This window comes from Podarcis bocagei (genome assembly GCF_964188305.1).
Source record: "Podarcis bocagei genome assembly, chromosome: 4".
In the NCBI taxonomy this organism is placed as follows: domain Eukaryota; kingdom Metazoa; phylum Chordata; class Lepidosauria; order Squamata; family Lacertidae; genus Podarcis; species Podarcis bocagei.
The window spans coordinates 44,334,585-44,357,496 of record NC_138128.1 but is presented as its reverse complement, the minus strand read 5'-3'; the positions used below and the strand labels follow the sequence as shown (position 1 = coordinate 44,357,496).

The 22,912-nt window shown below is 46.4% G+C and overlaps 2 protein-coding genes and 1 long non-coding RNA gene across 5 annotated transcripts; 1 reads left to right on the top strand and 2 right to left on the bottom strand.

Annotated features, from left to right (window-relative positions):
- The first annotated feature begins 426 nt into the window (after positions 1–426).
- HOGA1 (4-hydroxy-2-oxoglutarate aldolase 1) lies at positions 427–8,504 on the top strand. The gene is made up of 7 exons (XM_081191434.1): positions 427–700; positions 3,623–3,751; positions 3,986–4,113; positions 5,433–5,567; positions 6,513–6,609; positions 6,984–7,117; positions 8,235–8,504. Exons 1-7 carry the CDS (start codon positions 445–447, stop codon positions 8,382–8,384), a joined length of 1,029 nt encoding a protein of 342 aa, XP_081047560.1. The 5' UTR covers positions 427–444; the 3' UTR covers positions 8,385–8,504.
- A 972-nt stretch (positions 8,505–9,476) lies between these two features.
- MORN4 (MORN repeat containing 4) lies at positions 9,477–17,672 on the bottom strand. 3 transcript variants are annotated; one of them, XM_081191435.1, is made up of 6 exons: positions 17,537–17,656; positions 16,350–16,458; positions 13,236–13,333; positions 12,369–12,483; positions 11,833–11,942; positions 9,477–11,557 (listed from the first exon to the last, which is right to left on the bottom strand). In XM_081191435.1, the coding sequence occupies exons 2-6, from the start codon at positions 16,439–16,441 to the stop codon at positions 11,409–11,411; spliced, it is 564 nt and encodes a 187-aa protein (XP_081047561.1). In that variant the 5' UTR covers positions 16,442–16,458; positions 17,537–17,656; the 3' UTR covers positions 9,477–11,408. The 3 variants fall into 3 exon arrangements, with proteins under 3 accessions (XP_081047561.1, XP_081047563.1, XP_081047562.1); XM_081191437.1 differs by having other exon boundaries at positions 16,354–16,458; positions 17,537–17,653; XM_081191436.1 differs by lacking the exon at positions 16,350–16,458 and having other exon boundaries at positions 17,537–17,672.
- A 613-nt stretch (positions 17,673–18,285) lies between these two features.
- On the bottom strand, positions 18,286–20,458 carry LOC308584568. Its single transcript, XR_014006926.1, has 2 exons — positions 20,244–20,458; positions 18,286–18,609 (listed from the first exon to the last, which is right to left on the bottom strand). It is a non-coding gene; the product is annotated as an uncharacterized lncRNA (long non-coding RNA).
- Positions 20,459–22,912: the final 2,454 nt, after the last annotated feature.

The window sequence follows — 22,912 nt, the reverse complement described above, 5'->3', positions numbered from 1 at the left end:
ATCAATTACCAAAACCAGAATTCCCAACAAACCCACAGGCCCCGCCCCCAATCCTTCACCTCTGCTAGCTGAAAGAAAAGCAGATTGGCAGGGGGGATTTGGGGCCCCTCCAAACATCCTTTTATTATGCATTTATGCTCAGGGTGGCATGGGGCAGTCATGAACAATTCCACTCTCCATACTTTCTGCACCTGCAAAGTTTAGAAACAGGGCATACGACTTAGCTTCCTATCAGGTTCCAGCTGACAGAGCCGCTGCAAACCAGCGCGCCTCCTCCACTCCTCCCTTCGAGTTTGATAAGGGTTTCATGGTGCGGCGAGGCCGATCTGCTTGGACTCCCACCCCACGCCGACGGGGCGGACTTCGCCAACTCTCCCCGCCCCCCCCCCCCGATCAAGCCTTGTGCAGCTCCCACAGGGCGCAGCGCTACGCCGCGAGAGGGCCATGGTGCGGGTGGCTGTGGCTGCGCGGCTCCTGCGCCTGCAGCGGCAGAAAGGCCCTGGCCTGCGCCCCGCGGGGATTGGGGCGGGCAGCGCACCCAGGAGGTTTGCCGCGGGGGCATCGGCAGCGACACCCTCCCGGCGCCTCGACCTGCGGGGCATCTACCCGCCCCTGGCCACCCCGTTCACCTCGCAGGGAGAGGTGGATTACAGCCGGCTGGAGGAGAACGTGCGCCTCTACTCCGGGATTCCCTTCCGAGGTAGGGTCGGCAGGCGGGGCAGAGCACCGAATGGAGAGGGCGGATGGTGCAGCAACTTTGTACTTTCTGGAGAGGGATGTGGGTCGCAGTTTGTTCCCGTGGGGTTCCGGGGGCGTTGGCAACGCTGTTGACTACACATCCACACCATTCATTTAAAGCTCTATGATGCCACTTGGAACAGTCATGGTCCCCCCCCCCCCCAATAATCCTGAGAGCTGTCCTTGGCTAGAGGTGCAGAGAGTGACGGGCAGCGCCTCCCGTTTAGTCATTTGGGGTGAAAGGAGACATGCTGCCCTACCCCGCTGCCACCTGCCCTCCCATCCCCATTGGAGCAGCCCTGGATTCCCCCGCACAGGGTGCTGAGCCGAGGAGATGCAAAACTAAGAAAATCCATAATGGAGAAGATCCATTTTGGGGCGCCCAATTTAGGCCTCACACAGAGCGCCATATTAGGAAAGATTACTCAAGTCTGCCCCGACTGGAGAAATGGTGCTGGCATTGGCACCGATTTTGGGCAAAGCCGTGCCAATTTCCAGCGAGATCTGGCAAAAATTGTAAGAGTACCTAGGAGACCCCTGTTCTCCTCCCAGAGCTACTACAGTGGTACCTCGGGTTACAGATGCTTCAGGTTACAGACTCCGCTAACCCAGATATAGTACCTTGGGTTAAGAACTTTGCTTCAGGATGAGAACAGAAATCACACAACGGCAGTGGAAGGTCCCATTAGCTAAAGTGGTGTCTCAGGTTAAGAATAGTTTCAGGTTAAGAACGGACCTCCAGAACAAATTATGTTCTTAACCCGAGGTACCACTGTATTTCCAGAATGGTTTAAGACAAATCCCTCTTCATGGGGGAGCTCTGCAAAGTGTAGCTCTTTGAGAGGAATTGCTCTTCATACAATGGTAAGGTAGCTAGGGATAAGGACCCCATTCTTGGAATATCCTCTCCAAACAGATTTGTGGGGGTCTTGTTGTATCCTGGAAGGCAGGTTCACAGTGAACTAGGGCCCCCTTCTCTATAACTCTGGAAAGAGAAACAAAAAAATCTCAATGCCTTTAAGAACTAAGAAATGCAACGTGTCTTGCTAGACCTTCTGCCCTGAAACTGATAAAGGCACAGAACATTTTGCAGGAAAAATGGATGAGCAAGTGGTTTCACTGTATTGTAGGCACAGTTATTCCCAGCCAGCTAGAGGGTGTGTGTGTGCTGGATGCACATACTGTGCTGAAAGGTCCTTCAGAGCTAGCACTGCTACTTCTCCAGTGGTGACAATTTAACAGAGCAAAACTAAGCCTTTCATTTACTTGTTTCATCCAGCGGGACCTTTTCCAGTAAATAGGAAAGGGGTACACAGCTGAATTGTCAACTATGCTATTTCTTCAAAGACACACATGGCTGCCTGCACGAACTTTGGCCTTCGTCCGCCGCTCTGCTGGAGATGGGGGAGGAACCTGCATTTTTGGCGTATTTTTCCTTCCCCTCCCCCCAATGATGCTATCCTAGTCTTCACTAGCAGAGGACAACTTTGCATGGATACCCTACCAGTAACCGGCTGCCATACTTCCTGGATTCCACATGCCCAGGCATTTTTCCAGAAAAGGTCTTGGTTCACCACCTATCCAATTACAGTGACTGCCCTTTTCCAAGTGTAGTTACTATGTTGCTGACAGTTCCCCATCCCTGCTTTTGTAGCCTTACCTGTTGGATTTCTGTCTGAAATGCAGCTGCTAAAGGCACAGGAGCCCTGCCAGGAAGAAGTCAGTAATGCTGCCCAGCATGATTTTCTTCTCCTGGGGGTTTGGACATAGTTTGGCAGGCAAGAGTAGAAAGCTTCTGTAACTCAACTGTTGTTATAGCTGTGAGACAGAAGTCTTCATTTGGTTGGCCACTTACCACCTTCTTGACTTTGTGGCCAAGCCCACTCTTAGATCACCAGACTTCAGCTCCAGTAACATCCTGGTTAGACTACTGTCATGTGCTCGATGTGGGGCTGTCTTTGAAGACTTCATCAAATCTTCAATAGGCTCAAATTACAGCAGCTAGGAGGAAGCAGTTATGAGTTACCAGTCTCTGCAGCCACAGCAGGCGCTGTGATTCTCCAGTGGTTTGACTTTACCCCCGGAGGCACACTTCATGAGCTAGACTGTTGCCTGGAACATGTTCCTATGAACATACCTTGCCCATTTTAAAAGTTCAGTACTGGCTACCAGTAAAATTCCAGGCACAATTCCCTGTCATGAGGGTGTTGACATTTAAAGCTGTAAATAGCCTGGGACCAGGCTGCTGGATAATATGTGATTTTAATATTGGCTGCATGGGACTTTCTCTGGGTGCCCTTGCCATTAGAGGTACAGCAGCTGGGGAGAGAGACCTCAGTGTTGGCACCCTCCCCATGCAGATTTATGGAGTCCTTTTTTGCACAATTATTGTTTAGATTACAGGTTAACACTTTTTAAAAAAATCATCAGGGTTCCTACTCCACTCCTAGTTCTTCTAGTTTTATTCACTCCTGCTTTATTGTTTTCTACTGCTATTTGGGCTTGTTTTGTTCATGCTCATTTGTTTTACATTTCATCATGTTATATATCTCTCTATAGCTATATAGCTATATCACTATCTACACACACACACACACACACACACACACACACACACACAGCTTTTTCAGCCAGAACTCGCCAGAACTCAGTTGGGTGCCATTGCCATTATAAGAGAACAAGGGAGACGTTCATGGTGAGTTCTGGCACCTCTTCTTTCACGCACACACACAATTTTACTGTTTTTAGGTTTTGGTGTTTCTCTGTTTTTTTGGGGGGGTCCTTCTGTTTAAAAGCAGAACATAAACTCTTGAGATGAAAATGGCTGAGTTCCATGGTGGAAACAGAAACCCATTTCCAACTCTCTCTCTCTCTCTCTTTGCAGGTTTTGTGGTGCAGGGTTCCAATGGGGAATTTCCCTACCTGACTCAACAAGAACGCCTGGAAGTGGTGAGACGGGTGCGCCAAGCTATGCCCAAGGATAAGCTCCTGCTGGCTGGGACCGGATGTGAATGTGAGCAGCATGCAGGGGATGGGGCCAGAGGATGCCATTCTCCAGCCGCACCACATCCTGAATTAAGATGCTAGAGCTGAGCAATGAACTTATATAGGCACTTTCTATCCCCTGCTTCCATCTCTGGTTCTCGGAGCCTCTTAATCTCACTGAGCCCATCCTTTGGTCCTACAGGCCTCTTAAAACCCATTTATTATTTTTGTCCATTTATCCTCTTTGTCCTCCTTCCTTTAGCAACTCGGGGCACCATTGAGATGACAGCACAAATGGCTGACAAGGGCGCAGACGCTGCCCTCGTCGTGACACCTTGCTACTTCCGGGGAAGCATGACCAGTGCAGCCTTGATTCATCATTACAAACAGGTGAAGGATGAGGCGCAGGCATCTCTCTGGTCAGAGCCGCAGGGACTGGGGGTAAGGCTGAGATGGTACCAAGATGGTGGTAACTTGTATTACAGGTTGGTTGATGTTGCAGGCATGAGTGGATTTTCAATAGAAATCCAATTAAAATAAATACCTTTAATTCTGAATTCAAGTGCAACTTCTCCCTAAGGTGCTTAGGGTTTTTATTGCAGGCACCAGTGTTTGCCTGGGTTAAAAAGTATTTATTCAGAAAATAAAAGGCTTATTTGAGAAAGTAAAAGATGTGGGTTTGAAAGGGGAGTGCATTTGGTCTCTAGCTACCTTGAATTTTAGAACAAAGATCTGTATATTAAATCATCATTCTCTGTGTCTAATTCAGATCAGTGATGATTCATTTGCAGGGTTCCGTGTAGTATTAAACATGTGCTATATCCCCACAGCTACTGAGCAGGGTACCCATAAATCAGAATGAATAAACACTTGACTTGCTTCTTCCAGGTCCTGTTCCCTTTCGTTATCATGATGTTCTTCCTTGGAATGAGACTGACCTTTGAGTACTAGTTATTTAGCTTGTGTATGAGAAGTTATTTATTCATAAAAATTTATACACCACATGATTGTAAAAAACAAAAAAACGGTTTCCAAAAAGATTTAAAAAACAAAACAAAACAGGAAAGGTTTACATCTATGCTTTAAAACATACAAGAGTTAAAATACTAAAGCAGATTAAAATTACCTCAACTTTCTAAGCACCTGGGTAGACTTGTCTAAACAAGAATGTTTTTAGTAGGTGCTGAAAAGAGTTAAATGGTTCTCCAAGTCAAAAGATGCTGGCAGACTCTTAGGGCCATCTGGGAGCCATTGGATGCCATGTTAGGGCTGCAAGTCTTGTGAAACATTGCTGTGTTGGAAGAGTGGAGAAACGTGGCCCAGAAAAATGAGCATTTTCTTGCAGGGATGATGAAACCTGTGTCGCCACTACATCTCCCATCATCCCCAGCCAGCATGGCCCAAGGGTCCGGGATGATGGGAGTTGTAGTCCTGCATCATCTGCATGGCCGCAGGTTTGTTGTATTGCTTCACACTGAGAATTTAAAAAACCCAGACCTGTCCAGTCCCAGTGAAAACATTGGCTAACAGCACACACAGTAAGTGTATCTATACCACAGCAAGGGGATGACTGGGGTTGACATGGATTTTACTATGTGAAAGGAAGCATGTGAACCAGTCTTTGAAGGGTAACCTGCTGTGTGGAGGCTTCTCGCGGTCTGCATGTGGGTTTCCCCATGTGCCATGATCATGCTATTTTGTGTCCTCAGGTAGCTGAAGCATCTCCAATCCCTTTGATACTCTACAGCGTCCCGGCCAATACAAATCTGGAGCTGCCCACCGATGTGGTGCTCAGCCTAGCACAGCACCCCAACATTGTGGGGATCAAGGACAGTGGTGGAAATGTGAGTGAAGGGGGGAAGGCCGGGTGCTGAGACAAAGCGGGTTGCGTCTTGGGATGCTGGCAAGAATCTGAGTTGGAGGGCCTGTCAGTATTGGCCCTCTTAAGCAAGCTAATGGCCCACAGGGGGATCTGGAGACCTGCCAGCAGGCCCCCTCCTCCTAGAGTATTGAAAGATTAACTTTGAAGTAATGATTGCCCACAGCTTAGAAAAGCCTGTTTTCCATGTCAGGGCAGGGCCAGGTGCCAGTTTCCTCGCACTCTTACTTTTCATTAGCTTTGTTAATGTGTAACCCCCAAAATTTGGATCCCCTCCAAACTGATGCGAAGGTTTTGTGCTCTCTTTAATAACCCTAAACACTTAAACACTCACACGCAGACACTTTCAAACTGTGGTCCATCCTGCCAGTGGAGCTAAGGAATCAGCAGTAATAAAACAGCTCCATTTGCTTATCCCAACAAATCCATCAGGAAATATGTGACTGGAAAGCGGCTGTGATCTCTGTCGAACCCAGACCTTCAGCGGTGACTCTACAAGTGTATTTCACCTCCTTTTGGTATTACACAATCTGTTGCCTAAAAGTTCAGCACCACCTTTGTGGGCCTCTTGTCTACCCAGGAATTCGGCAGGCTGTGCTGTTAACGTGACAGCACCACATGACCTTAGACTACCACCCTTTGCTTAGTAGCATAGTCCATCCATCCCTCCCCACTTGATGTTGAGATCGCCCATTGTAGGCAGAGCATTATATAAGTGAAGCAAAAAGAGGGGAGTTGCTGTAGGGGCTGATGCTCTTCTTAAGACCAGGAGCTGCCTGGTAGCTTAAAGGGGACATGAATAAAGCAATGGCAGAGCAGCGATTTCATTGTCAGCGTCAACTGCTGCCCCCTCATTTTGATGGATGCCTACTGCTGTCCTCCTCTATCAAGTGATCCCATCTCTTGCCAGATCACCCGCCTTGGACTGCTTGTCCACAAGACCCAGCATGAGGACTTCCAGGTATTGGCAGGATCAGCTGGTTTTCTGCTGGCCAGTTACATTGTAGGTAGGTGATATTGGGAGCTGATGTCCATAGGGGCAGTTCTGGAGAGAGTGGCTGGCTGGCTGTTTCAGGAGATGGGGAAGGGTTACAAAATAGCCTAGGGTGTGCATTATAACATTTGTCAAGAGATTAAAAAAGCATTTCCCAACTTGGTTACCCTTGAGCAGAGTATGATCTATCTATCTTCCTTCCTTCCTTCCTTCCTTGGGTTGGAAGCTGCTACAGGGAGCCCAACATTTGGCCCAGGCTTTGCTAGTTTGAAATGAGCAGAGCGCAAAAGAATGCTGGGGAAGTGGTGTGTGTATCATGCAAAGCTGCCCGTTTCACTGCCTAGGTGCCCTATTTTTTTTTTGATGGAACTATGCTCCTTCCTCCAGGTGCTGCTGGAGGGATTTGTGCCCTTGCCAACGTGCTTGGCTCTCCAGTCTGTCAGCTTGAGCAACTGTGCAGTGCTGGAAGCTGGGATGAGGCCCGTGCACTGCAGCACCGACTCATTGAGCCTAACATTGCGGTAAGAGGCAGAAAACGGGAGGGAAGTGGGACATAAGAAGTGGGAACACCCCACTTCCTTGGGAACGTATGGGGAGGAAAAGGCCCAATTGGAAAAGAGGTAAGGCTTTGGTGAAGCTCCCAACAGAACAGCATACAGTTGTTGCTCATGGTCTGGAACACAGGCTGTGGGTCAAGTCCTATCCTTCCCTATCCTTTGCAAACCATGTTCCCTGAAGCAGAGGTTATCTGCTTCAGGGGTCAGCAGTATGACCAAGTAATTGTGTTTTCTTGCTTGCCCTTTGGTCTTACATTTCTCCCACTTTGCCCTGTCCTATTCTGTGTGAGCATCCGTGTTCTGAGCCATCTCAGCATTCCATTTTTATTTTTGTGACAATTTTTGGAATGTCAGCCATGCTTTGGATTTTTCTTGGCAAAACCTGTGACTTATTCACACTACAATTTTCTGGATTTTGCAAAAGCATGATATGCAAATGTGAATTTTTATTTTATTTTTTGGCAGTTTCATTTTGGCTCCATTTAATAATTTCAGAAACATATCTAGGGCTTGTAATTCTAGTACTTATCCTCTGGAGCCCTTGTGCCTCCCTCCCAAAGCTTGATAAGCAAAGAAAACCTGCTGGGTGCATGGGTGGGGAAAATAAATAAATAAAGAACAGAGAACAGTTTCCCCAGTTCTCCATGTATTAATTTATTCCCCCGCCCACCTGTGTAAGATTGCGATCGCATAAGTAAAGTGAGTGCAAGTTGTAAGCTTACTGTATATCCTTGTACTAGTAGTACTTTATTAGACCTCATGTAGTCTAAGAATTAACCAACCACTTCTTCAAATGTACATACAATGTTGACTTCAAACATTCACGCTTAGTATGATCTGCACCATTACCTCCTTGCCTGAGTTGATTGTCAAACAGGAATTCCTGGGTCATAACACTTGCCTATGTCTAATGTTCTGGACATTCTGTGACCACAGACAAGTCCTTGATGGTGCAGTTCTTCAGTTTCTGCAGGCCTAGAGCTGAGTGATGCTTGTAGGAAAAGGGGGTTCACGTACACCTCTGCCACACTGTTGGCCACAGAGCAGTTCTGAGTGCCCTGCACTTTTTCTCTTTCCACAGGTAACAAGCAAGTTTGGAGTCCCAGGCCTGAAACAGGCCATGGAATGGTTTGGTTTAAATGGGGGCTTCTGTCGCTCTCCGTTGCTCCCGCTAAGTGAGGCACAAGTGAGGGAGCTGCACCAGGATTTCACCTCCAACGGATGGCTCTGAAAGATGAAGCTGTTCCAGGCAATGGTTGGAACCTTGAAATGGGCAGCAGGCATATTGCCATCCAGTTAAGCCCCGAATTTCATATCCTGCAGCTTACTAAAATACAGCTCATTCAACCTACACCGTTCATTGGCATGTTTGAAAACCAAAGTATTATTACAAGTGAAACAGCATAAGGAAGATGCCAGAAAGGTTTTCAAATGGGCAAGTAAGCACTTTTCATGGCAGTAGCTCTGAATTCCTTTTCTCATAGAGGTTCTAACCCTTTCTACTTGGAATCGCCAAATTTGTCCTTAGCTGGGGTACTTATCTATTGTATCAAATTGACCATTGGGTGCCCATTTAACATTTGAATGCCCGAGGCACTATCCCTTCAGGTTGACTTCCTTTCCCCTGCTCCCCCAGCTGACAAAGAGAAAGAAAGCAGACCCCATGTCCTTTGCTTTTCTAAGGGGGGGGGGTCCTGGATAACAGCTGGAGCCAGCAAAATTAAAACTACCATGGTCTGCCAATGGACAGAGTTGCAATCCAACAATATCTGGAAGGAAATAGGTGCCTCATCCACCTACTCCCCATCATTACAATCTTCCAAGGTGATGTCAAAGGAGTTTGCTGCATATTTGTTTGATCCATAGATTCATGGTACTGACTGGTGTTAGCTCACCAACTAGGAAGCACCTTTTAACAGGGAAGATGCTTTATTTGCAAGATACTGCTTCCTGGGGCTGAGTCTCTTGCCCTCAGTGACAAAGATAGCATGGGTGGAATTAATCTTTAGAAAAGTATGTTCTCCAGGTAAAAATGCTTTGACCCATCTACTATCTCAGTAATGGTACACTCTGCTTGCAAAGGGGAAATAGAGTGACTGAATAAATGGTGAAACCAGCACAATTTCAGGCCAGAGCTGTGCATTGAACCAAAGGAGGGAAGCATGGATTGTCTGCACAAAACAAAAGCAGCATACAGAGCTGAGTGTGCCTGCTGCTGTATTCCCCACATAAAGATGATTAGAAAGGCTATTACAGCATGCACACAGCCCACCCTTGCTGATACATTACATCCTTCCAATAGGGGGAAAAAAACATGGAGGCAGAGATTCAGCAACTCTTTATTTGGCCAAGGCCCTTACATGGGCAGAGACACAAAAGGCACGAGGGTGGCATTGACACGCAGACATTCAGTGTGGAGGTGGGCTGGTAACAAGAGGCTCCAGCATGGCACTTAGGGACACACACCATGCAGGTCAATGCTTGGCTTAGAACACCCCCCCAGTCCCAAAACAATCCCATGTTTACTTTCAGTGCACAGAAACACAAAGTGGCTGGGTAGAAACTAAGTCGCTCTTCAAAGGCCACTCAGTCCCAACTCAACCCCCCAGCCCATCATTTCACAGGCTGATATCCCACAGCTAGCTTTCCCCTTCTGCTGGCCCAGCCCTATATTTCTATTCAGCCTGCGAGGACCCTCCCAGGAGCTGTTTCTTTTCTTCCACGTCATTGCCCCAGCTTAGCATGCAAATGTATTAGGGATGCCCTGCACACTCCCTAGTTTTTGAAGGCTCCAGTGCTCACTTAACTCCCCTTACCAAAATGCTCCTAAAGAGCTACACAGCATTACCAGATCTCAGTGCAACCACCTCTTTGGACCTAATGGACAAAATGGGGATGGACACCACTTCTTTTGGGTATCTACAGGGCTGTGTGTATGTCATTTCTCTGTGACTGCGTTCAACAATATTGGACACAGCAGTCAGCATCATGAGACTTGGTTGTATATTTTAAAGCAAATTTCTAGCCATTAAGGCAGCAAAAGATAGGCTTAAAAGCATTCAGGCAATGCCTGATAAAATCTGAGAAACTGGAAGAGAGAGTTAGGGGGTGCACAAGTGTTCAAGAGATACGGCATTAGTGCTCTCCAAAGCACTTTTGCCTTTTCCTATTACTAGCAAAAGCAGAAATCATGCAAAATAAATAATTATATGCCAATTGTTTCCGCGTAATTTATACATGTTGCAGAATTCAGTTTTTCTTTGTACAGAATTGTCATTTTTGAAGGGCAGAATACACGCAGCCCTGTGTCTATGGCACTATGGTGCATGGATGCCATGCAACAGCTCTGGAAGATCTCTCCCTCCGGGTCAAGGAGCACAAACCTTATATAAGGGAGAAAAGCTGACTTTCACCCAAGAGGCAATCCAAATACTCACAGTGAGAATGGCCCAAGTGAACTGGATAAAGCATCAGAAAGCAGTGGCAGAAAGCAGTGGCAGTGCGTCCCAGATATACTCTAGGGCCTAAAGGATGGCAGGCATTGCAGCTCAAGTCTCCTTCTTTGGGCTGATGTACAACATCGGGGAAAGGCACATTCAGAAGGTCTAGAATTCTGCAGTATATAAATTTTCCATTTTTTGCATTAAAAATAAATAAATACATAAATAAAAGGAACGAAGAACCCCATTGAAGCGACAAGAGAGAGAACCAGAGGTTTAGGGCTGTGGAGGGTGACAGGAAGCTGTGCTAAATGCAAGTTCCAACTTCTCCCTTGAACACTGAAGACCAACCCATCTAATCTCATGAACTCTCAGCTGCACTAGTCTCAAGCTAAGAAAAAGGTAAAATGATGTCTAAGCATTAGTGAGTCATTCCTTGTGCCTCTAAGGTGGTGGTGGGAGCACCCCCCCCCCCGCTGTTCCCACCGCAAATGGGGCACTAGAAGACTGTCCTATGGAGAACGCTCTTGACAAAGGAATGCCACAGCCTCAGGAGTGACAGACTCTCTGTTTGGCAGGGGACAGTGGCTCTATAAGTTGAGGTTTGGCACCGGATTACACTACGGGGGCCAGGCGGTTTTAAGGAAGTGACTTGGGTAGGCTGCCCACCTTATCAGGGCTGATTTGGGATCATCTACCTCCTAGAGATGGTGTCTGTCTCTGTGACTCCTGCACTCCACACTCCTGCCAACCCCCAGGCTGAGCTGCAGTTTCATGGGAGAGTCCTGGGGTAGGGTGTAATGAGCTTGCACCCATCATGCTGTGAGGCCATGCGCCAATTTAGAGGCACTCTGAGCGCGCTGGACCACTGCCTGGCACTTCTCCCGTCGCAAGAGTTTGTTGTTTTCAAAGAAGCCTTCATTGCGGGGGATTCCGTGAGAGCCATCAGGAAAAGTCAGAAGCCCTTTGGAAGAAAACAAAACATCATTATTCAGCAGGGCTCAAGGCAGAGGATCAGACTTGCAAGACTTCAGCTCAGGAGAGCCAAGAATGCAGAGCTGTGAATCAAGACGAAGCACTGGGGTATATGTCAGGCTATACTGTGCTTTGGAGGATGGTGTTTGCCCAGTTCTCACTTCTCCCCATCCCACACTGCAGCCGTCCTTCCAAAATAGATTTAGCCCTAGAAGATCAGTGTTGCTGCTTGGCTACTCCAAACAAGGAGTTTGCAGTACTCACCAAAGCCATCAACACGTCCACCCTTGAATTCTCCCTCAAAGGTCATGTTGTCATATCGTGTGAAGACTCCAACGCCGTTGAATTTTCCCTGTACAAACTCCCCTTCATACCTGCGTCAATAATAGGATTGTGTAAGGATAACGTACTATGGCATACAGCCAGAAACTGAAAACACCAGGAGGAACACAGTATTCTGTACAGAAGGCAAAGAGCCAAAGAGGCATCACTAAGGAGCTCTCTAAACATGAGTCTGTAGTAATCGCAGTGACTACAGAGAACCTAGGACGAGGATGGTGTAACAGCCAAGACAAAGAAGTGCTTGCTTATGGTTCTGAATCACAGAGGCATGCTCACATACAAAAAGGGCTTCATGCTAGGCATAGCAAGGCATAGACATTCTTCCAAGTCCAACAACACAGCAGAGCAGCCTGCTCCACAGAGCTTCCTTTTACTCTTATTTTCTTGGGGCTGCTTAGGTCATGCACATGCACCAAATGCAAGCCTAGAACAGTGTGTGCCCCCAGCCCTGTACCCACCTGGAGCCATCTGCAAAAGTGAGCACCCCACAGCCATTGAAGAGACCATTCTCAAAGTGTCCCAGGTAAATGCTGCCATCAGCAAATGTCAACTGCCCAACACCATGCCGGCGCCCTAGGCAGGGAGAACAAGCAGTATTGCTTTTTTGTCAGTTGTCAAAAAGGGAACCATGGTGCCCATTAAGCAACAAATCAATGAAATCTATGGTGGCACTTTTAATTTCAAAAAAGGGACAAAAGGAATAGGATGTGGGCAGTGGTAGAGGTCATGCTGGCTAATATGTCTTACAGAGAAAGAATGTAACAGACCCCTGCTGTTGCTTGTTCCTTCTACCATCCACAAGGCATGCTGGAGCTTAGTATGCATTCATACAGAGACTCACAGTGCAGACACAATACCGTTCGTAAAGGGCTTTGTGGACCTCAAGGTTGCTAAGTTTGATTGTGCAGCCAGTGAAGGATCTCCGAGTCTCCAATATATCACATGCATGTTCCTAAAGAACAGTTTTTGCCATCCACCACCACACATAAACAACTGCCAGCCAATGGGATACAGTGGCCAAGAAGAGGTTCCTTGTTCTCTCCATATCTTGATGGGAGCACTTGTGGGACCAGAGCAGAGAGCACTACCTGGGAGAGGAGGTTGGGACCACAACAGGGTATAAGCAGCTGTAGTTCCTTCCCCACATGCTATGGTCCCAGACCAGATAAAGCCCCCTGCACTTAAAGGCACAGCCATACAGGTAATGTAATGTGTAGTTTGGCCCCTAGAGAGGAAGTTATATGCAGTCCGCCAAGAACAGACCCCGTCCCCTGTACTTGGCTCAATGTGGGGACCCCACTCTGCACTTGGCCAGCCTCACTCACCTTCCTTCCACTCCCCACAATATTCCTCCCCGCTGGAGTAGGTGAAGGAGCCCTTGGTCAAGGTCATGGTGCCAGCTTTCAAGAAGGCAAGACAACAGCTGCAAGAAAAGATGCAGGAGTTTGAAAGCAGGATAAGATGCCCATGGGGAGTAAGAGCACTTCAGAAACTAGGGAGAAGTACAGCAAGCTGAGGAGACAGGAAAGCCACATCCACCAGTTTTGGATCCATGCAGTATGAGCAACATGCATGTGAAAAACTTTCTGACAGTAAGAGCTGTTCGACAGTGGAATGGTCTCCCTAGGGAGGTTGTGGACTCTCCTTCCTTGGCCACCAGTATGAACTCTGAACAGTTTATACTGCACTGGCATATTTATTACAAGGTAGTATAATTCCATTTTGTTATCCCCAATCCAATAAGGAACTCTTTAAGTTTTAATCCCGCCTTTCCTGCAAGGGACTTGGGACAGCATGTCTCCTGCCCCCACTTCTGAATACTCACAACAATCCTGTAAGGTAGGTTAAACAGAGAGAGAGAGAGAGAGAGAGAGAGAGAGAGAGAGAGAGAGAGAGAGAGAGAGAGAAATTAATGGGCTGAAGTCACCCAATGAGTTTCATGGGCTGAGCCAAGATTGGAATTTAGGTATTCCTAGTCTAACTACTACACAACACACACAGTATGCAGGAGCAAAACTCTCAAACACATGTTCCCCCCCAAAATAGGGTATCCTACCTTAGTAGGGAAGGCCACACAAGGCTTAAGCCACAGGAGTTCAGCTCCCAGAGCTGACCTGGCATATATGTGTTTTGCAGACTCCTGCCCTATTTCTCCACATCAGTGCCACACAGAGCAATTTCCTGCCTCCACCAGACAAACGTATCCATTCTTTCCACAGGAAATTCAAGCCTTATGGCTCACGTTGCTATTCCTTCTTGGGTTTTTTTCACCAGACTAGACTCAAATGCAGCTCCAGCACAAAGGGCTCTACCTCCATGAAACATTCATGTGTGGAGCCCAGATGGGGACCCAGCCTGGTGCTTCCTATCTCAGAGGCTTATTCAGGCAGTTTTCAGCATTAAACACTGCTATCTCCCCCCTCCTACTATCAGCAAGAGACTAGTAGAACTGCAAAGTGCCCAGGCCCCTTTGTACTACATATTTACTACATGCGGATGGATGGTGGGTATTTTAATGTATGTCATCTCCCCCATTTATTTACTGTTTGACAGATCCTAAAGCAACTAGCAGAACCTACATGTTGAATTCCCTGCTTAGTATTCCAAACACCCGCCTAGAACTCTCCATGGCTTGGCAAGGGCAGAAACCTTTGTGCCAGGCTAAGCAAGGATAGCCAGAAGGAAAGTTTACTGTTCAAATCCATCTACACTTGGCTCTGTCCAGGAAGACAAGTTACATTTAGAAAAATGTAAGGAGCTTTCAAGGGCGGATCAAGGGAAGGGGAGGGGCTGAATAATAAAATCATTGCCATGTTGTTCTAAACTGCCTTGAGGGTGTTTTTTGTTTTTTGCAATCAAGTGGTGAATAAATTTTATGAAATAAAGTAAGAAAGATATAAAATGACATTGTTATTATTATCATCATCACTGATTTATTAATCTTCATTTAAACAACAATCTCAAAGCACTAAAAGCCCTGATCTGAGTTATGGCACAGCAGGCTTCTGAAATCTTTGGAACTTACAGAAGACCTTCCACCGACCACAGCAACCTACTGGGTGTGTATGGGATGAGGTGGTTGCTCAAGTAACCTGGTCCTGAGACACATAGGGCCTTGTACATAAGAAGCAATACCTTGAACTTGGTTCAACAGCAGACTGGCATCCAAAGCAAATTGCACAAGTTGGGAGTTATATGGAGGTGGTAGTTTGCCCCAGCAATCTAGCCGTCTCATTATGCCTCAGCTGCAGCCTCTGAAGCAACCCCAAGGGTAGCCCCACATAGACTGCACTGCAGTAATCTAGCTGTGACATTACCAATGTGTGGACAACTGTGGTCAAAGTATCCTGGTACAGGAATGGCACTACTGACCTGCAGACACCTGCACCTCCAGAGACAGAGCTGGATCGATGAGAATTCCCAAACCACACCCCTCCTCCTTCAGGAAGACGTGAAATTTTGAAACATTGGAGGTTGTGCTGCTGGCTATCATACATTGTAAACCCAAGCAGACAGAACCTTTCTTTGTTTCTTTTTATTTCTTTAGAGGCATGCAAGCTAGTGGGCATTACAGAATCCTGTGGCAATGAATTCCATATTGTATAGAGCTAGTCTTAAATCAAAAGTGTTGCCTATCAATTTCAACCAAATCATAACTCTGAGGACTCCACACAGACAACATTCAGAACAATGGACAAAACAGCTCTATATCAGCATCTTTGTAATTGGAATATACAACTGGCAAGCGAAAGAGAAAGGAGCCCCTTGAGCAAGGAAGGATGTACACTACATCAATGAGCTCACAGCAGGCAATGACATGAGCTGCCTGGAAGCTCTGTGGGAAAGAGGAAAGCAATGAGAAACGGGAAACGTGTGTAATTTGTATTACTGGAAGACAGAAATGCAACCACCTAAGATAATGCCTACCTTTTGGGAGACAGCAAATAGGGGTGGTATTCAACTTGGGTTTACTCAGAGTTGGTACATTGAAGTTAATAGACTCAACTTAGTCATGTTCATTAATTTCATTGGGTCTTTCGGTTAATTTCTTTGAGTAAAACTTACGTTTGATTTTAGATGAAAAGGGAGATGCTGCAGCGCTAGAACCCAGACCTCTCCAAATAGAAACACCCTACCCTAGCAGGGGCAGCAGATAGGTGGAATCTAGAGTCAACTAATTTTAGTTTTGTCCCCATCCTCCTCCCTGCTGAATACTACAGGGGCAACACTGAGACCAGGGAGGAGGAGGCTGATGGCCCTGGACAGGTGGTAAGTAGGAAGGCAGGCAGGTGGGACCTGGCTGAGGGCAGATAGAGGTTGGTAGGGCAGTGCCCCATTAGACCCAATGGACTAGCACCTAGTTCTGGAAATAAAGAATGGTTAATTTATTTTCAAAGTCTACAGTGAATGATAGCAAATCAATACATGGTAGTGCTCACCTACCAAACTGCTGCTGTAGTAGAACAGCAGGGAAACTAGCATCACTACAATCAGAGCCCAGATTTGAGGCTAGCCTTAGACTTGAAGTCATGTAATAGTGCAGTTAACCTGTTACAAGTCCAGGAGACAGAAGAAGATATAAGAGGTTCAAGGTGCATTAAATGTCAAGATGTAAATAGTCACTACTCTTTTCACCACAAATTACCAACAAAATAACTGGAGCAAAAAGTCATCCTTATGAAAATACAACTTTAATCTGTTCACGTTTGGAAGGCAAGATATACTTAAGAATTTTCTTGTTAATGACCAGTGCTGGCTGGAGGGCTACAGAGGAGGCGATGAGGTTCGCCTAGTCTCCGAGGGAGCACGCGATGGCTGTTGCTTCCCTGGAAACAATTACAACAGATTGCTGGAGCAGAGCGATCCCAGCTGCTCTGCAGCAGCAGCAAACCAGGCGTGTGTAACAGTTTCTCAAGCTGTGAAGAGGGACACCCCAACCCACTCGGAAACCAGCAGAATTTGGCAGTAACCATCAGGTCGTCTTACCGGGTAGCGGGAGCCTGGCATGAGTCAATTAAAACAGAAAGGCAGCTACAAAGAGAGAAGTGTGTCGCTATTATGTCTCTGCTCCAGCTCTTCAAGCCGCGGCAAAATGCCTTTCAGGCAGCCTCAACACTCCCGAGTCACCACGGTGCAAAATCACAATCGCCAAACAAACGAAACAAAACCCCCCAACTCTCACAGCGTCGCTCCTGAATTCGGGTCCTTGCAGGATGCTGAAGTCACGCCATGCCGCCCGGCGAAGCCACGCCCATGCCCTAGTGCCACTCCGGCTACTCCAGCCACCCGATCATAGGTACCAAACTCCCTAGGGCCCTGGGTGCCCGAGCAGCACCCACAAAATTCCCCAGGAGGGGCCGGGCACCCACAAATTTCAGCGCCTGGGTCATGCATAGTGCATGGCGCCCACGGTCTCGGGACCCAGCTGGCTCTCGTGCACCCGCTGCAGGCAGCCCCCCGCTACCACCCTTCGCCACGCAGCCCTTGTGAGTGCTCTCCTCCGCCGCGGCACCCCAAAGCCCCCGCAGCCCACCCACCCCAGCAGCCTCCGCACAGCGGCTCCCAGCCCAGGCACCGCTTCCCCTCAGCCCTTCTGGGCTGAATCCCCGACGGCCGCGCCCCTCACCTGCGCTCCGAGCTTCTCCGCAGCTGCCACCAGCCCCACACCCCTTCGGTCTCCCCCCATCGGCCGCTGCCTCCTCCTCCTCTCCTTTCGCTCCGTCAGTTATGCCAGGCTTCCCTCACACCCACCACCCAGGGCAACCGCCCACCAGGAACCATCCGCGCACGCCGTTGGCTGTTGCCCTGGCAACCCGCAGTAACGCGCCTCTTCATTGCCCAGCCTCCCTGCTGAGTTCCCCCGCCCTTCCCACAGCAGCCTTCTTTGTGAAGGGCGAGGAGGGTCCCCCCCTCCTTTTTCTAATTCTTTTTTTTTTTTAACAGGGCGGCCATCTTTGTGAGGGGCAAGAGTGCTTTCTTTCCTTCCTACCACACGCTAGGGGCTGCCATATTGAGGCCTTTCTGTACTCGTTTCCTTTGAGGGCAAGTTCCTGTTGCTGTCCTCAAAATACATAATTCATGGTTTAAAAAGGGAAAATGTGAAGAAGCAGATGCTACTTTGAAAAGAAAAAGACTTCTGAAATCAGTGTGTGTTGTTTGTGTATCATTTGTTTATTGTAATGCAACAAAGAATGATATAATTTAAAATGTTTGTTTGGTGGGGGTTTTTTGCTATGTCACAATTTTATTTACTTGGAATGTGTCATCTCTAACTGTATGGTGCTGCTTTCGCAAATCAGGTACTCTTGATCTGTCTATTCAAATGGGAGCTTAATATCCACTCCCACAGCAGACAATAAACCACAACTCTTAGTATTAAAACAAAGTAGAATTTTATTTCAAGCTCATATGTTTGATGCAATTCCATAAAAGGGGAAAGTAAAGCAGTCCAACAAAGTAATTTATAAAGGTTGAGTGGATGAGATGTCCTATTTCAACCCTTGCCCTCTCTGTCCTACAAAATTTGTTTTCAATAGCATAAGAACTTAATGACAGCTGTGCTGGGTCAGGCCATCTAGTCCCGCATCCTGTTCTCACAGCAGCCAGCCAGATGCCTACACAAAGCTCACAAGCAGGACCTGAATGCAGCAGCACTCTTGACATAACCTTTCTTTTTTCTCTTCTTCCAAAAGGATTTGACTAAAAAAAAAAAAAAAAGGAAAAAGATGCTGACATTGCTGGTGTGTTCCACCTTAGGTTGTGACATGACCTAGTTGCGGGTCACAACTCACCAGCCAGGTGGACTAAAGGAAACTTACTATGATTGCTGGTACTGGAGGAGCCTGAGATCTGTTACTACTGGAAAACTTATTGCACAGGTCAGGCAAATATCATGGTGAGAGATCAAAGTCTTAAACTCATCTTCAGCTTCCTATTGACCTAGAAATTCTAGGCTAGAATTAACAGTATAGGTAGCCAGACTGACAAGCTATGGGTCACTTCTGTCTGTACCACACAATCCAGGGAGTAGCCAGTAGTGTAAGAATAAACAAGGGGACCAATCTTCTGTCCCATTCATCTCAAATTCAATAAGTCACTTTGTTTTGCTCTCCATATAAATACTGCTTTTCCATGCTGGGTGTGTGAGACTTGGAATCATGGAATGTGTGCTGCCCAGATTAGTTCTGTCTGTTTTTCTGTTCAGTGCATTATACCTACCATACTGGCCACAAAGGCTAAAAGGAATAAAATATTAAATGGATACAAAGTATTGGAATAACTGTTAGTTGAATAATTATTTGAAGCTGTTAAGCTTTCATATAGCTAAACCAACCTAGCTTGGTAAAAGAAAATACATTTCTTCCACTCTATAACTCCTTATTTTAGTTATACAACCAGACAAGGATAAGTGACACTACCCTATCCCCATGTGTTACTAAGTTTTTATGTTAAATATCTTAGATAATTAGAATGCAAAGGCTCTATCTTTTCACACTTTCTCCGAATAACAGCTTGATACACCACCACTGTTGCTCTATTGTTCACACAAAGAGAAAAAGAGAGGGCGAGAGAGAGCAGTATACAGCCCATAACTTCATCGTTGTAATGTCAAATTAACACAGATTGTCGAGAAGTCAGCAGACTACATACTTATGCAAAGGCATCCAAACTGTACAAAAACCCTGTTTTTCTTTTTTAAAGACACAGCCATTCCATCTTCATGTTTAAACATCAGAAAAACATTAAGAAGAACCTGCTGGATCAAGGCCAATGGCCCACTTGGTTCACCATCTTGCTCTCACAGTGGGCAACTAGTTGCCTATGGGAAGCCTGCAAGCAGGACCCGAGTGCAATGGAGTGTCCAGTAACTGGTATTGAGAAGCATACTGCCTTTGACAGTATAGGTAGTTTTTACCTCCCCAGATGGTGGTGGTTCAAATGGTGTTTGGCAGATGGTGATAGCCATTCTTTCCCAACATTTCAGAATGGCAGGTGTCATTGTTAAAATTATGCACTCTGCCATTCTCTCAACTTTGGAATATCTTAAAACAGGAAGGGCAGCAGAGGATTACAACAGTCAGGTGACCCAAGGGACCACTTCAACGGGTCAGGACAAATTCTTAAAGCTGCTCCCGCCTTACAATTGGAGTTAGTAATTTGTCATTTGTCTATTTTACATCCGAATAAAGTGAGCTGGGTGAATTCACAGAGACCATGAATATACAGATGATGCAATACCATTTTTATGCATCCATTTAGCTTCCCATTGTGAAGATGGTTTGCTAGGTTTTAATGAGTTTTCACATAACTTGAAAGTACCCCTTTGTGGCTACCAGGACTTATAAATCTGTTTGTCTTCAAAGGCCATAAGATATTGCTGGGTTTGTTTTTGTTTGTTTGTTTTGCTGCAAGTCAACACGATGAATCTCCCAGGATCTGTGCAGTCCACCTGGGACTACTGGAGTGACAGGGTCGTTTATAGAGCATACAGTGGGACGTGCACTGTTCTCTCTATTGAAGGGACAGGTTACTAAGAGGCGTATACTGTAATGAGAGCACCCGATATGGCAAACCTTTCTCCGTGTGCTTTTTAAAAAAGTCACGGATTGAAATATACACAGATTGAAATATGGTGACAATGCAGTGAAAGGAGTCAAATTGTCATCTCATCTGTCCTCCCAGTTGAACGATGTGGCCCAGGGAGAGAGAGAAAAATAGTGGAAGTGAACAGCTGGCTTCGCAAATGGTGTAAACAGGAACGGTTTGGATTCTTAGATCACAGACTGCAGTTTCTTGAAGATGGACTTCTGGCAAGCGATGGGCTGCACCTCACAACGGTTGGGAGGAATGTTTTTGCCAAAAATCTCAGAAACCTCATCAGGAGGGCTTTAAACTGACTAATGTGGGGGAGGGAGACAGTGCTCCTGAAGGTAGGAGTCTATCAATTGATGAAGATGATCATCCAAATGTCATAGACCAAATGGAGCAAACAGCACGCAGGCCTAGTGGTGGGAGAAAAAAATCCTTAAATAAGAGACACGGGGGAATGATTAATGGACTTCTATGTCTGTACACTAATGCGCAAAGCATGGGAAATAAACAAGATGAGCTTGAGCTCTTGGTACAGCAAACTAAATATGACATTATAGGCATCACTGAAACCTGGTGGGATAAGTCCCACGATTGGAATGTAATAATGGAGGGATACAATCTATTTCAGAGAAACAGACCAGACAAGAAAGGAGGAGGAGTGGCGTTATATGTCAGGGATGTGTATACCTGTGAAGAAGTCCAAGATTTAGAACCTCAAAGCCAAAGTGAGAGCATTTGGGTGAAAATTAAGGGAGAGAAGAATAACAGTGACCTCATTGTGGGAGTTTACTATAGATCCCCAAGCCAAACGGAGGACATAGATGATGCCTTCCTGGAACAGATGGCCAAGCATGCAAAAGGAAGGGAGATAGTAGTAATGGGGGACTTCAATTACCCGGATATCTGTTGGATGTCAAACTCAGCCAAGAGCATAAGGTCAAACAGATTCCTCACTGGCCTTGCAGACAACTTCATTGTCCAGAAAGTGGGAGAAGCAACAAGAGGAACAGCCATTTTAGATCTGGTCCTAACCAATGTTGATGACCTGGTTAGTGGGGTAGAAGTGGAAGGATCATTAGGCGTGAGTGATCATGCTCTTCTGAAGTTTACTATACAGCGGAAAGGAGCAGCCAAGCATACTAGGACTCAATTTCTTGACTTTAAGAAAGCCGACTTCATAAAACTTAGGGAAGTGCTGGGTGCGATCCCATGGGCAGTAATACTAAAAGGAAAGGGAGTTCATGATGGCTGGGAGTTTGTTAAGAGGGAGATAGTAAAAGCACAACGTCAGGCAATACCAATGAGACGGAAACATGGAAGGTGCCTAAAGAAGCCAGGGTGGCTATCTAAAGAACTTTTAACTGAGTTAAGATTAAAAAAGGATGTGTACAAAAAATGGAAAAGGGGGGAAACCACCAAAGAGGAATTCAAACAAATAGCCAGCACGTGTAGACACAAAGTCAGAAAAGCTAAAGCACAGAATGAACTCAGGCTTGCTAGAGAGGTTAAAAGCAACAAAAAAGGCTTTTATGGGTATGTTCATAGCAAAGGGAAGAACAAAGAAACAGTGGGGTCACTCAGAGGAGAAGATGGTGAAATGCAAACAGGGGACACAGAAAGGGCTGAACTCCTCAATGCCTTCTTTGCCTCAGTCTTCTCTGATAAAGAAAACAATGCCCGACCTGAAGAATTTGGAGCAAATGATTCAGCAGAGGAAACACAGCCCAGAATAACTAAGGAGATAGTACAAGAATACTTGGCTAGTTTAGATGTATTCAAGTCTCCAGGGCCAGATGAACTGCATCCAAGAGTATTAAAAGAACTGACAGATGTGATCTCAAAACCACTGGCAGTCATCTTTGAGAATTCCTGGAGAACAGGCAAAGTCCCGGCAGACTGGAGGAGGGCAAATGTTGTCCCTATTTTCAAAAAGGGGAAAAGAGAGGACCCAAATAATTACCGCCCAGTCAGTCTGACATCAATACCAGGGAAGATTCTGGAGCAGATCATTAAGCAAACAGTCTGTGAGCACCTAGAAATGTGGTCTTGACTATGCTACCACTCAGTGGATTTGTAACTGGCTGACTGACCGAAACCAAAGGGTGCTCATCAATGGTTCCTCTTCATCCTGGAGAAGAGTGACTAGTGGGGTGCCACAGGGTTCTGTCTTGGGCCCGGTCTTATTCAACATCTTTATCAACGACTTGGATGATGGACTCAAGGGCATCCTGATCAAATTTGCAGATGACACCAAACTGGGAGCGGTGGCTAACACCCCAGAGAACAGGATCACACTTCAAAGCGACCTTGGCAGATTAGAGAACTGGGCCAAAACAAACAAGATGAATTTTAACAGGGAGAAATGTAAAGTATTGCACTTGGGCAAAAAAAATGAGAGGCACAAATACAA

Bases quoted from the DNA above. Each gene is read 5' to 3' on its own strand.
- HOGA1 (XM_081191434.1), top strand. From the start codon at position 445: ATGGTGCGGGTGGCTGTGGCTGCGCGGCTCCTGCGCCTGCAGCGGCAG. The intron at 3,752-3,985 runs GTGAGCAGCATG...TCCTTCCTTTAG, and splicing joins GGCTGGGACCGGATGTGAAT to CAACTCGGGGCACCATTGAG. The intron at 6,610-6,983 runs GTAGGTGATATT...TCCTTCCTCCAG, and splicing joins GCTGGCCAGTTACATTGTAG to GTGCTGCTGGAGGGATTTGT.
- MORN4 (XM_081191435.1), bottom strand. From the start codon at position 16,441: ATGACTTCAAGTCTAAGGCTAGCCTCAAATCTGGGCTCTGATTGTAGT. The intron at 12,484-13,235 runs GTGAGTGAGGCT...CTCCCTGCCTAG, and splicing joins TTGTGGGGAGTGGAAGGAAG to GGCGCCGGCATGGTGTTGGG. The intron at 11,558-11,832 runs GTGAGTACTGCA...TTTCTTCCAAAG, and splicing joins TGGACGTGTTGATGGCTTTG to GGCTTCTGACTTTTCCTGAT.